We start from the raw sequence: 16,115 nt of genomic DNA, 5'->3' as shown, positions 1-16,115 counted from the left end.
AGACCTCTTCATCAATCTGAAATTGTTTGATTCATTGTAAAAGTAAATTTACCTCCCTGATTGCAGGCTGGTTGCTCAAGGAGGCAGCTGGAGAGAGCTAGTGGGCAGGCAACCAGATTCAGGCTGCAGATCTACTGGAAATAACCTGCAAAGTTGATCATTTTCAGCCATGGAAAGATGCCCATCTTTAATAGCAGCAGGAGTTGGGTTCTCTGGATCAACTTCTTACAAGTTCTTCTAACAACGTCTATAAAATAGGACCAGGAGCATCACCTTTCTTGGAATGGCGTGAGGATTTTATGTAATGAGACATGGGCAGTGACTTGACCATGGTGTGTGTATATAAGTGTTGTTTTGATCTTCTTGCCAATCTTCTTGTTCCAGCACTTTTAGGACTGCCCTGTGGCTATTTAGGGTGTCCCATAGGTGACCCAGAGGTTGGTATGAGGACTCAGGAGAACAGAGGGCAGAGTGGCAGGACATAGAAGCTCTTTTCCTCCCTCCCCCAGTCCAGGTGCTTTGGAAGTCACAGCACTCCAGCCATCTCCCACTTGGGCTCATTGCAGTCCTCGCAGCTCATAACTCCTTTCTGTGCCCACTGTTTTCCACAAATTCAGAGCAGCCACTCCAGTCTCCCTCGGGTCCCTTGAGTCTCCTGGTGGGTGGGGAAGCCAGTGTTTAAGCTTCACAGCTGTCAGAGGGTGAGTGCTCCTGGATGGGCTGCAGCTGGGGGTGATAGGCGGGAGAGGATCAGAGACATGAGGGGCTCACACCTGCTTCCCCGTCATATCTGAGCCTTTGTAGATATCCAATGGCAGGCTTGGCCACAGGGGCTGTTCTCATCAACCCGAGGACTGTACTGTGATCTGACCCAGGCTTTCAATGGCCAGTTTCTTCCCAGAGTGTCAGAATGTGAGCATTTCTTTTCCTGGACTGGTAAAATGCCTGGGAAGAATCTCCCCCTAAACCCACACATACATTTTTTGTTTTTTTTTCCCCTCTCATTTGGCCTCTCATTCTCTCTCACTCTCTCTGGAGAGTGGCTATAAACTCTAGCCCTGTGCTGATAGGGCTCTAGAAATTTGGTCTTGAATGTTTACAATGTAAAAGCAGAGGAAACTTCTTTATTCTTTATCCTGGAGGACAGCCTAAGGCCTAAATGTTCAACCCATGACCAGGCAGTCTTGTCACAGGAAACTTGTTTATACTGGCACACGCTCTTGTGGCTCTTGTCTGACTTGTGTCCAGTTTATTCCTACCAAGATAGTCACACTCTAGGAAAGGAGTCAGGTTTACGTGTATTGGTCAGATGAGACTCAGAGGAGGCAACTCAACAAAATGCATGAAATAACAGAAACAGTTTATTGCTTACAGGTCCCAGAGAGAAGAGGGCAGAGTGCCACCCAGGGCCAATGGGAACAGGGCGCCCTCCAGGACACATGTGCTCGAACAACAGGTGAGAGTGAGAGAGAGGGGGCAAGGGACATGTGGGCTTTTATGAGGGTCCAGGGCATTACCCAAGCAGGTTTCCTTTGGGGGTTCTAATTGGTGGGTTTAGAGCATGCAGGCGTGACTTCTGTGGAGTCACACTGTGATTGAGAAGTGAATCAAGTAGGTGGTATTTAGGTGTCCCATAAGGAGGTGGTCACCACAAGGCAGTTTATAAGGCAGATATATGGATCGACCATCTTGAGAGACTGGAAGGCAGCAAAGAATTGGAAACTGTGTCAAGGGTGACCAAACCCTACTTCTGGTATGAGAAAGTCCAAGTTAGATTCAGAATGGAGGCCAAGGCCACATAAAAGTGTAAGAATTCACTGCACTTCCATCCTGAATGTCATAGCCTGCCTGCTAGTGTTCTAGGTGTCTACTGATAAAGAAGATTGAGAGACTTAACACTTAGTATAGAAACTTTCATTTTTAATGTGAAGCTCCTGCCCTTAGTCATGTTGGTGGCCCCTAGTCCAGAGACTCAACCTCTCCAAAGATAACTCTCCAGTGGTCTACTGGAGGGGGACTCCTGGGGTTTGCCTGCTTCATAAGCAGACTTCCAGCCAGCCCTCCTGCTGTCAATCTACCTTCATGCCGAGCTCCAAAGCCCATGCTGCTCCAGTGGCTGAGCCTTCAGGGTCCTACAGGGCAAAGCTGACTCTTTCTGCTCTCTTTACTGACAACTTAATATCCAGCTTTCTTGGGGCTGCTAAGTGGAACCACTTGTCCATGTCATTGCTGGCTGTGGGCCTTTATGGGGGTCCAGGGCGTTACCCAAGCAGGTTTCCTTTGTGGGGTTCCGGCTCTAATTGGTGGGTTTAGAGAAAGCAGGTGCGACTTCTGTGGAGTCATCTCCTTTTTTCTTCTCTTTGTCCTTGTGGGCTTATGCTTTTCTTTAATCCTTGACTGTTATTTTAATGGTGTTTTGAGATGGAACAGAGACGGAAGCAACTCTCTTTATTGGGTTAATTCTTCCATTGCTTGCAATTAAAAGACTCCCTACTGTGTGCAATAGAATGTATGTTTGTTTGCAGTAAGAGACCCTCTTGGCTTACACAAGAGGACTTTCTTCTCTTTCATCTAGAAGTATCAGCCAGGGTGGTGGCTCTGCTCTGGGAGACCCAGGCTCCTGCAGTCTTGTTGCTCTGCCTTCTGTAAGGTGTTGTTCTCAACTATGGGTGTAAGATGCTCACTCTTCCACCTGCAGCAGAGCCCATGGGAAAGGACAAAGGGGCAAAGGTGGGCCCATCCCCAATCCCTTTAACTGCATACCCAGATGAGTGCATCTAACTGCAAGAGGCTTTGGGAATGCAGTTCTTCCCTGGGGACTGTGTGCCTAGCCAAAGCCAGGGCTCTCTCCTACCATCTAGAAGGAAAGAACAGGCATTGGGTGACTACTAGCAGCCTCTGCCTCTCTGGTGAAGACACCAGTCTCGACAGGAAGCCATTCTAGATCCCTGCAATGAGAATTCTCTGCATCCCTGTTCAGCCTGCTGAGCCACTGTGTGCCACAGCCCAGTTAGCTGTGGATATGCCTGGCTTCCCTAACACTGCAGGCCTGAGGACAGGCAGATTCTTCTGGCATCCCACAGGAGTAGAACCTGGTGTCCCAGGGGCCATCTGGGGCCAGGAGTGTCAGGAATCCTGGGGCTGCCAGAGTCAGTTCATCCAGCTCCTAAGTGAACAAGCCTCAGCCCAGTAAAGGGAGACAGGGTATCCAGGCTGCACACATTTTCTACTACTGTGTAACAAATTACCACAAACTTAGGTGGCTTTAAATGACACCCATTACTATCTTACAGTTCTGCAGGTCAGAAGTTCTGAGTTCTCTCCTTATGGCCCCACAAGGCAGAAATGGAAGGTTTCAGGCAGCCTGGGCTCTCATCTGGAGGATCTGGTAAGAATTGGCTTCCAAGCTCCTTCAGATTATTCACAGAATTCAGTTATTTGCCATTGTAGGACTAAGGTCCCCTTTTTCTCGTGGCTGGCAGCTGGAGACAGCTTTTAGCACTGAAGAGCCACCCACATTCCCTGGCTCATGGCATCCCTATCCACAAAGCCAGAGACAGACATCAGATCCCCTGCATGCTTCAAATCTCTGACTTCCTTTTCTGCTGTGAGCAGAGAAAACTCTCTGCTTTCAAAGGGTTCATGTAATTGGATCAGAGTCACCCAAATAATTTCTTTTCTTTCTTTCTTTCTTTTTTTTTTTTTTTTTTTTAAGACAGGGTTGCACTCTGTTTGCCCAGGCTGGAGTGCAGTGGCACAATCATGGCTCACTGCAGCCTCAACCTCCTGGGCTCAAGTGATCCTCCCACATCTGCCTCCTGAGTAGTTGGGACAACAGGTGTGCACCACCATGCCTGGCTAAATTTTTGTGTTTTTTTGTAGAGATGAATTTTCATCATGTTGCCCAGGCTGGGCTCAAACTCCTGGGTTCAAGGAATCCCTCTGGTCTCCCAAAGTGCTGAGATTGCAGGCATGAGCCACCTTGCTCTGCTGATAATCTCCTTTTTGCCATTAACGTAACAAAATCACAGGAGTGATAGCTCAACTTGCTCAGAAGCTCCACCAACACCCAGAGAGGAGGGGATTATGCTAGGGAGGTTATTGGGCACCATTCTTAGAATTCTGCCTGCTACAAAGGTCGAAGCTGAGGGTTTAGAGATAAAGTACCAGGTGAGAGCCACAGAACCGAGGAGGGGGTGAGGGGCTCAGTGCCAGAATGGAAACAGGTCCTCTGGGAACTGGGAGGCCTCATCTTCATGAGGGGGACGAGGGAGGAGGTCAGGACTCACACCTAGAATAATGGGTGCTCCAGGGTGACCTGCCTTGCAGGACCATTTACTGGGCTTCAGCTGGGATGCAGGCTTGTCCATCCTCCCAGACCCAGGTCAGACCCAAGTGCTTTCCTTTCGGAAGGGCTTGGATTTCTAGTTAACGCGGGGGGTTGTACCTTTCATTCCGATGACAGTCTTCCGATGTTCTAATGAAAGCCCTGACATTGAGGGTATTATTTGGGGAATGTGTACACTTTGTGGGGAGAAGTTTCACGGCTTTTTTCAGGTTCCCCAAGGCATCAAAGAAAGGGGAAGGTGGGGGAAAAGAATCATGTATTGAAAGAATATCTTGAGAAGCTTAATTCCTATGGCTGGAATTAAGTTGCAATAAACAATTAAGTTGCAATGACGCAATAAACCGTGCTTCATTGACCCAATTAAGAGACATGGATGAGTTGATCAAGTTTTTGAAATGTCTGTAGCACTAGACTCACAGTTTTGCTTCTCTTTGCTTCTCTGCTTTCAAAGGGCTCATGTAATTGGATTAGAGCCACCCGGATAATTTCCTTTTTTTTTTTTTTTTTTTACTTTTTGAGACAGGGACTCACTCTGTTTGCAGTGATCACAGACGCTATGGCCAAACACAAACCTGAGCCACACGAACTGAGCCAAACACAAACCCTGGCTGGGATCTTGAAGGTCATTTAGTTCAACTCCCCATTTACAGAGGGGCAAACAGGTTCAGAGAGGAGGTGACCTGCCCAGGGTTATATACGGAGTTGTAGCAGGGGAGGGGACAGCTTGTCTTCAAATTTAGATTCATTTTGGTTCATCACATCCCAAGTTTTTGTGATGACAGTATGGGGAAAGAGAATTGAGCCTAACATGACCCCTCCCCAGGGCGGGGTGCGCGGGGTTGTAGTGTCCGTGGTCACTGCCCTGTTGAAACCCTTCAGTGCCTCTCCAAAGTCCTCAGGATAAAATCCACACTCCCCTTCCTCAACATGCCTCCGGCCCCCAGAGCCATGGGCTGGCCTCTCGCATAGCACTTATCAGAGGTCCGTGCCCATGGCCATCTGCCTGTGGGTCCATCCCTTCAGCAGACCATGAGTGTCGCTGGCTGTGGGGATTGAGGGGACTGAGGGGACCGAGCTGTGTCCCCTCTGTTCCTTGGGGCCCAGCCCAGTGCCTGGACCACAGCAGGTGCTCATAGAGGGTGTGGAAAGAAGGAGCAAAACAACCCATGAACGCATTTCCTGATACTCCTGAGCCTAACACGCCCCCTCCCCACCCCAAGTATGCTGGGCCTGCCCCACAGCCAGCGAGAAGAAGAGGTTCTGGGAAGAGTTGCAACAGTTCATCTTTATTTCTTATTTTCCTCTGGAGGTGCAGAATTTGGTATATTTCACCCCACGTATATTTGAGATAGTTGGCTCCTCGCTGGGTCAGGATGGCTGAGTGCCTTCTCCCTGGCATGGTTCTCTTCTCTGCAGGGCGAGGGGCAGGGAGCTAGTAGAACCTCGCAATGCCAGCCGCAATGGCAGACCCAGTGGAGCCCAGGATGAATTTGGTCAACCCGGAGAGCCTAGTTGCTCCTGGGAAGAAGCAGAGGGTGAACAGAGTGGGACATGCCTGTCGGGGAAGCTCTGTGGGCAGGACTGTGGGGTCAGAGACTCCAGTGACCCTCAGAGGGGGCTGAGGCTTAGAGACCCCACCCAGTTCCCCTCTCTGTTTCCCAGTACCCTTGGGGTCTTTGTTTGGGGAGAGGCTGCTGCGGGCATGAACTCCCATGGTAAACTCCAGAGCTAGAAGCAGCCTCACTCTTCAGGGAAGGAGGCTACACCCCAGAGGGGAGGAGATGCCCCAGGTAACCCAGCAAATCTGCTTCGGGCTGAGTCTTCCTGAGTCCACTGTTCCTGGCTTGGGCTCCTTCCCTCCCTCCTCCATCTCCCTCAGAGAAACCCTGAGGGAATGTGTAGAGAGAGACAGAGGAACAGAGAGATTGAGGTTCATAGGATTGAGATTGGGACTGGGTCCTTGGAAGCTCTTGCCCTCCTCATCGCCCTCCCCAGCAAGCCCCGCCAGGATACTTACCCAGTGACTGCAGAGTAGCCACAAGGCTGCCCGAGGCAACTCCACCCCCATTGGCAATGGCCGCCGCGGACATCATCTTGGCTGCTATGGAGGACGAGACGATTCCCGCCGCAGTGAAGCCCATGGCACTGAGCACCATGGGCACAGCCTCCACGGCCATAACTGCAGGGAAGAGGAGCTGGGTCGGTGCGTGGGCTCAGAAGGGACCCCCCAGATACACTGAGTCAGGCTTGGGGACCTCAGGGGATCTGGAGAAAGAGGTGAACTCTGAGCTTGGGAGAGACTATGGGCATGGCCAATAGGCACGAATCAAGGGGAGCACAGCCAGGCGGGGAAAGTAGAGGGAAAAGCCAGTGGGGTCACTGGGCACAGGGCTCTGGGCCAAGCTCTTCTAGGCAGCAGGACCTTCCTTGGGAAAGCTACTTGTCCTCGGAGCCTCAGTGTCTGCCTTAGCCAAATGCTGGACCAGGGGAGTGGTTGGCGAGTTTCTTATCTTTGCTGGGGAACAAATCTCATTAGGGGAGCAGATCTTGCCTAGGAGATTATGTAAGAGGCACATTCAGAGCAGCTCAAAAAGACAGCTCTAGGGCTCCATGGTGTTGCCACAGAGCACACTGGAAGCAACTAAAAGGGAGCTGAGCCCTGGCATCTCTTTCATGTCTACTGTGTTCAATCTCTGTTGTTTCACCCTATGCAATCCTGACCATAACCCTGAATGGGCATTACCAGCCCTTTCTCTGGAGAGGAAACAGGAGCTCAGAGGAGTTCAAAGACATGCTCAGGGTCACACGGTGAATGTTCTGCAAAGGGGAAATGGCCTCTGCCCGACTGCTGCCACACCCTGCCCACACACACTCCAGCTCCCAGTCTCCAAGCCCCCTGCTTCCAGCTTCCAGTGCTGTATTTCTAGCTCCTTGTTTCATACTTAGCCCCTCATCCCACCTCCTCCCGTGACCACCCATGTGAGGGAAATCTTGGCATGGACAAGGCCAGCTGCTCCCCAAGTCCACCTCCCTAGGGGCAGGTGGTTACTTGAGCCCCTTCCCCACAGACTCACCTCCTCCAATCACAACTGTAGCAATCCTGGCTGGAAACCAAAAGAACATTCTGTGAGTAGATTCACACTGGCCTCCCCTCCACTTTCTAAGCCGATTGCCCATCTAGAGGGAGGGAGGGGGCTGCCCCAGGTTGGGAGCCACAAGAAGGGATGACTTCTGTCTACTGCTCTTTGCTTCATTTCGGGAAGTGGAATTTCCAGAGGAGGGTGAGGATCACTGGGGAGTTTGTCCCCAGCGCTTGTCCTGAATGAATTTACGTAGCCCTGACCTAGTTGGTTGGTTGGTTGATCGGGGGAAGTCAGACGTCTTTTCTTTTCTGCCTCCCAAGGCACGTTTAGTTCAAACAAAAAGCAGAATGAAAATGAACAAAACCTTATAGATGTGGCCAGGAAGGCATGCTACTGTCATGTCCATTCCCAGTAAATACAGGATACTTGGCAATGAAATCTAGGGCTTGGTGGTTTGACCAGGGCAGGAAGAAGCAAACAGGATGGGTGTCATGCTTTCTGAGCAGGGCTGTTAGCTCATCTGAAGCAGGGTCAGTGTTTATTAGTGAGGGATGCCATGACTTTCTCCTATAGTCCAGAAAAAGCTCTTCAGATAGTAATAAGTCCTCATGGTAGAGAAAGATGTGCTTCCTTTTGCACTGTGTGCCTGAGTCACGGCAAGCATTATAGAATGCTTGAATGCCACGTGAGAGCAATGCTTGAATGGAATGAATTGAAAGCTTCTGATTCTTCAAGGTCCATGCCATTGTTCCCTCCTCCACGAAGCCTTCCCAGATTCTTCCAGGCGGAACTCATCCTTGCTCCTCATGACTGGAGCCACTCACAGCACTGGATATACATGGTTTGCTCCCCCACACGGTGAGCCCCTGGGGAGCAGGCAGAGGTTCTGTTCCCCAGCAGCCAGAGGGGTCAGAACTGCAATTTGGGACCAGGAGTTCTAAAGATAGCCAGATGTACAGGAGTGAGCTCAGCCAGCTCCCAGGGAGAGGCCTTAGAGGGATGGTGGAGGAAGTAAAGAGACACAGGTGTGAAGGCCCACCCCTGAGTGACCAGAAAGGCCACCTAGAAGGGTTATGAGCCCAGGGACTCAGGAATCAATAACCTCATTAGAAGGTTCAGTTTTATTGGCAGGCAAGAGAGGTGATGTCAAGTTGGCTGGCAGCCTAGCAGACCTGGACCCTGACACACAAAAGCCCTCAGAAACTGGCTGCTCTGTGTCTGGGGGCCTGCCTGTTAGGCTCAGCTGATGGGCATTCACAGGGCAGAGTAGCCTGGCCATTATTTTGTGCCATTCAGAACCTGCCCTACCCTGAGACCTCCCTCCAACCTTCTCCCACTTCTATTAATATTTCTTCCTTTTTTCTTTTTTTTTTTTTTTGTTGTTGTTGTTGAGACAGAATCTTGCTCTGTCACCCAGCCTTGCACAATCTCGGCTCACTGCAACCTCCGCCTCCTGGATTCAAGCGATTCTCCTGACTCAGCCTCCCAAGTAGCTGGGATTACAGGCATGCACCACCATGCCTGGCTAATATTTGCATTTTTGATAGAGACAGGGTTTTACCATGTTGGCCAGGCTGGTCTCAAACTCCTGACCTCGAGTGATCTGCCCTTCTTGGCCTCCCAAAGTGCCAGGATTGCAGGTGTGAGCCACCATGCCTGGCCTATTAACACTTCCCATCATTGTTCATTGTTCTGCCTCCTGTTCCAAGCCTGGAAGTAGCACAACCCATACCCTTCTGTCCTGCCCAGAGCACTTGGACAATAGTAAATTGTCCCAGTTGGTAAATAAGGGACGATATTATCTTCTTATCTTCCTCTGGGGTTGTTACGAGAATTAAATTGACAAACCTCAAGTGCTAGGGTGAGTGACTAGAACATAAAAGCGCTTGCTTAAGTTGAGCTGTTATTATTTTAATTTTATGAATTGCTTGATCTTAAACTGAGAAGTCATCTGCATTTCTGACAAACAGAAAGGACTGCTGGGCGTGGCCCAGGCCCTCACTTGCTCATCACACTTCTCTGTACTGAGTTGGGAGCCCAAAGAGTGGTGTGTGTTGCCGAGGGCCAGTTACCTCCAAGTTGCAAAACAGGGTGCCAGTGAGGGACCCCAGCATGAAGGAGCTAACCTCCAGTGCCCCCAGCAAGGGTCTGAGGAGAGAGATGTTGGGGCTCAGGGCAGCTGAGGATGACAGGGTCAGCAAAGGGTGAGTGCAGGCTCAAACAGAGGTTAGAGGTTGGGGCAGGGGTCAGAAGTCAGGGTAGGAGTCAGGGGCCCTGTGCCCCCATTCAAGCCTGTGCCATTTGTGCTGGCGGAGTTGGGGGAACCCCTGGATGTCCACCCAGGGAGACAGAAAGGTAAAGGGCAGGGGATACACGCAGAGGAGCACTTGTCAGCAGGTAGAAGCCAGGATTAGATGCTCATCGAATGACACTGATGGATCTCAAGAATATGGTTCTCAGTGTGGAAAAAAGCAATAGAATGGGATCTACAGCACACCATCCTGCATGTCAGTTAAAATGCACGCAAACAAAACACAATACCCATTCTGCAAAAATACATATGAAAAACAGACACACATTAAATATATTAGAAAGGTTGACTTTGAAGGAGGGGAATCGAGGATGAAAAGGAAGAAAAATGAGAATAAATAAAACCAGAAAGAGATCTCCCAGAAACTAACCGGCTAATTTTTTGTATTTTTAGTAGAGACGGGGTTTCACCATGTTGGCCAGGCTGGTCTCAAACTCCTGATGTCAGGTGATCCTCCTGCCTTAGCCTCCCAAATTGCTGGGATTACAGGTGTGAGCTTTCGGCTGTGGGATCACAGCCATTAAACCTTTCAAAACAACTTGCATAACTCTCATAAAACAAATTGTATTGAACTTTCCTTCAAAACAACTTGCATAACAGCCTCTTTCTCTAAAAAATCCCCAGCTTTTTCCTTTTTTCTCCAAAACAAAAAGGCCACCCTGGTCCATATTTATGTTGTGGGATTGCAAATCCTACTTCTTGTGTATTATTCCCAAGTAAAACTATTTTACTTAAAGATTTGTCTCCCTCTCTCTCTCTCTTTTTTTTTTTTATGTTGACACAAGTGTGACATCAACATGTTGGTTCAACTAGTTTAAGCCACACTGATGGCGATCTATACTCCTATTCAGGGGTCCAGCAGGTGTCCACTCTGGCTTTCTCTCTGGGAAGGGCCCCCGGGGAGGCCATATATTCAGAAATCTACACGCCCCCATGCAGCTACTACATCAGTACCAGAGACTTTGCAAATTAGCATAACGAATGTATGAATGTATGTATGTGACATCATCAGGCTCCATGTCCTAACCAAAGGCTGGGTGAGGGTCACCCTAATGCTGAGGCTCAAATCACTTCTGGATGGAACAATACACAGCCAGCATATGGACACAGTTTTTGTCCAGCAGTTCTACACAATTTCAATAGTAAATAGTAATGCAAATCAAAACCACAATGAGATACCATCTCACGCCTGTTAGAATGGCTACTATAAAGACACGTGCACACGTATGTTTATTGCGGCACTATTCACAATAGCAAAGACTTGGAATCAACCCAAATGTCCATCAATAATAGACTGGATAAAGAAAATGTGGCACATATACACCATGGAATACTATGCAGCCATAAAAAAGGATGAGTTCATGTCCTTTGCAGGGACATGGATGAAGCCAGAAACCATCATTCTCAGCAAAATATCACAAGTACAGAAAATCAAACACTGCATGTTCTTACTCATAAGTGGGAGTTGAACAATGAGAACACATGGACACACTGGGCCTGCTGGGGGGAGGGGGCTGGGTGAGGGAGAGCATTAGGAGAAATACCTAATGTAAATGATGAGTTGATGGGTGCAGCAAACCAACGTAACACATGTATACCTATGTAACAAACCTACACGTTGTGCACATGTACCCTAGAACTTAAAAGTATAATAAAAAAAAGAAATTCCTCCAAAGTAGGAAATGTTCACCAGCGACACAAGTACCATTAAAAGGGAAAGGACAAAATAAAATGAGGTGGATCATTACCGTAGAATACTAAGCAGCAATTAAAAATAATGAAAAAGACTTATAAAATGTAAAAAAAGCCAGCATCAGAACAGTATGTATTAGGTTAAACAAAACCATAGCAATAAAAATGCATATAACAGAACTACATAAAAATATTTTCTATGGAGATACCTATATATCTCTTCTATCATCTATCCACAGAAATAACTTTAAAAGGGCACAGAGAACTAATTGCCCAAATGTGAGCCACAAAACTATGAAACTCCTAGAAGAAAACATAGGGGAAATTATTCATGACATCAAACTTGGCAATGAAGAGTAAATATTCGGAGTATACCAAAAAATGCTACAACTCCACAACAAAAAATCAAATAACCCAATTTTAAAATGAGCAAAAGTGGGAGTGGTGGCTCACGCCTGTAATCCCACCACTTTGGGAAGCCGAGGCAGGCAGATCACCTGAGGTCAGGAGTTCAAGACCAGCCTGACTGACATAGTGAAACCCTTTCTCTATTAAAACTACAAAAAATTAGCAAGGCGTGGTGGTGTGTGCCTGTAATCCCAGCTACTTGGGAGGCTGAAGCAGGAGAATCACTTGAACCCAGGAGGCAGAGGTTGAAGTGAACCGAGACTGCGCCATTGCACTCCAGCCTGGGCAAGAAGAGTGAAACTCCATCTGAAATAATAATAATAATAATAATAATAATAATAATAAATATATAAATGAAATGGGCAAAAGACTTAAATGGACATTTCACCAAAGATGATATATACTATAGTTTATTTGCCCCCTCCAAATCTCGTGTTAAAATGTAACCTCCAATGTTGGAGACGAGGCCTAGTTGGGGGTGTTTGGGTCATGGGGGTGCTTGGTGCTGTCCTCACAGTAATGAGTTAGGTCTCACTCTATTAGTTCCTGCAAGATCTGACTGCAGAAAAGACCCTGGCACCTCCTGCCTTCCTCTTGCTCTCGCACCGTGTGATGTCAGCTCCTCTTGCCTTCCATTGTGAGTACAAGTCTCTTGAGGCCTCACCAGAAGCTGAGCAGATACCAGTGCCATGCTCCCTGCAGAACCATGAGCCAAATACACCTCTTTTCTTTATAAAGTACTCAGTCTCCAGTCTCAGGTATGCTTTTATATCAGTGCAAAATGAACTAATATGATATACAAATGGTCAAAAAGCACATGAAAAGATGTTTAAGATCGCTAATCATTAGGGAAATGCAGATCAAAGCCACAATGAGATACTACCTCACAACCATTAGGATGGCTGCTATCAAAAAAACAGAAAATAAAAAGTGTTGGCCCTTATATAATTGGAACCATTGTACACTGTTGGTGGGATCGTAAGATGGAGTAGTTGCTATGGAAAACAGTATGGAAGTTCTTTAAAAAATTAAAAGAACTACTATATGATCTGGGAACCCCACCTCTGGGTATACCCCAAAGAATTGAAAGCAGGGTGCTATGGTCTGAATGCCATGGCCCCGCCAAATTCGTTAAAATCATAACCCCAAAGGTGATGGTATTGGGAGATGGAACCATTTGGGAGGTGACTAAATCAGGAGAGCAGAGCCCTAATGAATGGGATTAGTGCCTTTATAAAAGAGGCCCCCCAGAGAGCTGCCTTATCCCACTACCATGTGAGGACACAGAGAGAAAGCACCATTTACAAACCAGGAAAGGGACCCTGACCAGACACCAAGGGGGCTGATGCCTCTTAATCTTGGACTTCCCAACTTCTAGAACTGAGGGAAATACATTTATGTTTTTTAAGCTACCTAGTCTATGGTATTTTGTTACAGCAGTGCAAATGGCCTAAGACGCCGGATCTTAAAGAGATATTTGCATACCCACGTACATAGCAGCACTACACACGATAGCCGAGAGGTGGAAGCAGCCCAAGTGTCCACTGATGGGTGAATGGATCAATTAAATGTGATCTATACCTCCAGTGGAGTGTCATTCAGCCTTATTGAGGAAGGAGATTCTGTCACATGCTGCATCATGGATGAGGACATCACTAACTGAAATAAGCCAGTCACAAAAAGGCAAATACTATATAATTTTGGCCAGGCATGGCGGCTCACACCTGTAATCCCAGCACTTTGGCAGGCCAAGGTGGGTGGATCAGCTGAGCCCAGGAATTTGAGATCAGTTTGGGCAACATGGAGAAAAAGCCCCATCTCTACACACATATACACACACACGACAAATACTATATAATTCTACCTGTAAGTGGTACCTAGAGTAGTCAAATTCACAAAGACAGAAAGTAGAATGGTGGTTACCAGGGGCAGGGGGAGGGGCAGAGCGGAGCTGTTTAATGGAACAGTTTCAGTTTTGCAAGATGAAAAAATTCTGGAGATGTTTCACAACAACGTGAATGTATACCTAACATTGCTGAACTGTACTTAAAAAATGGTCAAGATGGTAAATTTTATGAATTCTTATCACACTGTAAAAGGGGGGTCCATGGAAAGGAACATATGAAACTGCAGCAGTGCTTTACTTCTGAGGGTGGGAGTAGGGGCTGTAATGAGGGGCAAGGATGCTTATCAGAGCCAAAGGGGCTTTAGCCTTACCTATACGAATTTAGATTTTTAAGAGTAGAAGCTACTTCAAGATTTCTTAAGTAATTTAAATGCAATAAAATGTTGGTTTTCATTAGAAAATAATATAATCCCATACTGTAAAGTTAAAAACAAAAAGACAGTAACCTACTGTCCATTTGCCTTCGGGTCTGGTGTGCTCTTCCTTAATGGCTGGAGCGGTGAGGATAACAAGACAGAGAAAGAAGCAGCGAACCTGTCTGGGAGCCCACTTTGGTTCCCCCAGGGATCCTCGAGGCACAGTCTTCCCTGAGAACAACGCCCACGCTGTCTGTACAGGACGCTGTGTTTGGGCACTCATTGTCTCTTACCCCTCTCTTCTTTGAAACAGAAACCTCCTCTTTCAGGTATAGGAGCCCCTGCCCTGACCTATGAGTGTATCAGAGGCATGGGATCTCCTCGCACTTTCTAAAGGTGAGTCCAGGTGGACTTAAACCAGTCATCACATCCCACCCATCCTTTGGGCCTAACTAAAGGGCTTTAGGAATGAGTAAATGACTCCATTTAAGATAGTAGCATGAACATTTACTAGAGGTATTTGGGAAAGATGTTTCTTTGCTTTTCAGGAGAAAGTACATGAACAAATGTTCTTTCTGGGAGACATGAATAAAGAAGGTGGCTTCCAGAGCTTGCTAACAGCTGTCTTGTAACTATGAGAGCTGGCAGCCACAGGATGAAGCTGATGTCTCAGAAACTAAGAATAGAAAAGACAGGTCTTTGGCATCTGTGTTGTGTTGCTGAATCAAACCCTGCCTGAAGCATACTTTACCTTTGGACCTTTCCATTTAGTAAAGCAATGAAATCCATTGAACTCTGAGCAAGTTGCGATGAAGTTTCTAGTACTTACAACTCCATAATCCTTAAGTAAAACAGCACTTACTCCAGGAAGTCTTCCCAGGTTGCTACAATTAGAATCTATCGCTTCCTTTTCTGTCCTACGAGCCATATAGCCTGATCCTCTTCAGTGATTGTACACATTGTCTTATGTTGTCAGTTACCTATGGCTGGATAAAAAGTGACCACACAATTTAGTGGCTTAAAAAAAGTTATGTAGCTCGTGATTCTGTGGGTCAGCAATCTAGGCAGGTGGTTCTCCTGGTCTCAGCAGGGCCCCTCATCCATCTGCAGTCAGTTGCAGGTCAGCTTTGCAAAACTTGGCTGGGCTCGCTGCCATGTCTGGGGTCTTGTCTGGAATGAATGGACTTTGTGTGCTTTCCCAGCCTGGCTTGTTCTCCTGGCAGTGATGGGGTCCGGGAGGTACAGCAGAAGGCTGCAAGGTTTCTTAGGGACTAGGCTCAAGATTAGCACGCCATCACTTCCACCATGTTCTATTGGCCAGGACAGAGCAACTCCCCAGGCCAGAGGAGATTCAAAGGGAGGGGAAAGAAATTCCTACCTCTTGATGGGAGGAGCTGTACAGTCATGCTGAAAGGGCAGAGAATGTGGTCATTTCTGTAACTTACCCCAAGTCCCTTCACATCATTGGTTAAGGGCTGGCTTCCCCAACATTGTGCACCCTGGGCAGAGATGGACCTCTGTGATCCTCTGTAGCCAGGGCAATCCTGTGGGATGAAGCCTTGGGGCCCCTTTGGGAGCTGTGGGAGTCAGCTCAGCCAGCATCCCAGGGAGAGCCCTGTAGGAGTGCAGCTGTAAAGGAAAAATAAGTGTGAAGGTCAAACAGCCCAGAGTGGGACTGACGTTGAGGTCAGAGGCCAAGTCTAAACAGGCCTTCCAGAAGTCAAGTGTGGTTTACTTATCCTCAAGGCCAGGCAGGTGCCGTGTGGCAGATGCCAGGTCAGTGTGCATAGGACAGCTGGCACCTGATCTGGGGCCAGGTACACAGTAGGTCTCTGGAAATGGGTATTCTGCATTCGCCTGCTTCTCAGGAACCCCAGCCCCTTGCCCATCCTCACAGGCTCTGCTCAGTCCACCCGGGAGCTGAGGAGCCTGGGCTTTGTGCTGAGAGGGACAGAGCTCCCTGGAGGAATGAAACTTCTCTACCTGTATGGAGAAGGCCCATAGGCCAGGC

General features: G+C 47.9%; 1 protein-coding gene across 4 annotated transcripts in view; it reads right to left on the bottom strand.

The window, feature by feature from the left end:
• Nucleotides 1-5,613: 5,613 nt before the first annotated feature.
• Nucleotides 5,614-16,115, bottom strand: part of IFI27 (interferon alpha inducible protein 27) — a 32,286-nt gene continuing 21,784 nt past the window's right edge. For 2 of the 4 annotated variants that reach the window (XM_054447513.2, XM_063652036.1), the window contains 3 exons: nucleotides 7,423-7,452; nucleotides 6,366-6,527; nucleotides 5,614-5,866 (listed from right to left, as the gene is read on the bottom strand). In XM_054447513.2, coding sequence (XP_054303488.1) covers nucleotides 5,781-5,866; nucleotides 6,366-6,525 — 246 coding nt within the window. In that variant the 5' untranslated portion in view covers nucleotides 6,526-6,527; nucleotides 7,423-7,452 and the 3' untranslated portion in view covers nucleotides 5,614-5,780. Of the gene's footprint in view, nucleotides 5,867-6,365; nucleotides 6,528-7,422; nucleotides 7,453-15,549; nucleotides 15,734-16,115 lie in introns of all 4 variants that reach the window. The other 2 variants (XM_054447512.2, XM_054447514.2) reach the window with 2 other exon arrangements.

Source organism: Pongo pygmaeus, chromosome 15 (assembly GCF_028885625.2).
Source record: "Pongo pygmaeus isolate AG05252 chromosome 15, NHGRI_mPonPyg2-v2.0_pri, whole genome shotgun sequence".
Classification (NCBI taxonomy): Eukaryota; Metazoa; Chordata; class Mammalia; order Primates; family Hominidae; genus Pongo; species Pongo pygmaeus.
Note: the sequence above shows the minus strand (reverse complement) of the source record. Positions and strands in the feature narration are given on the sequence as shown.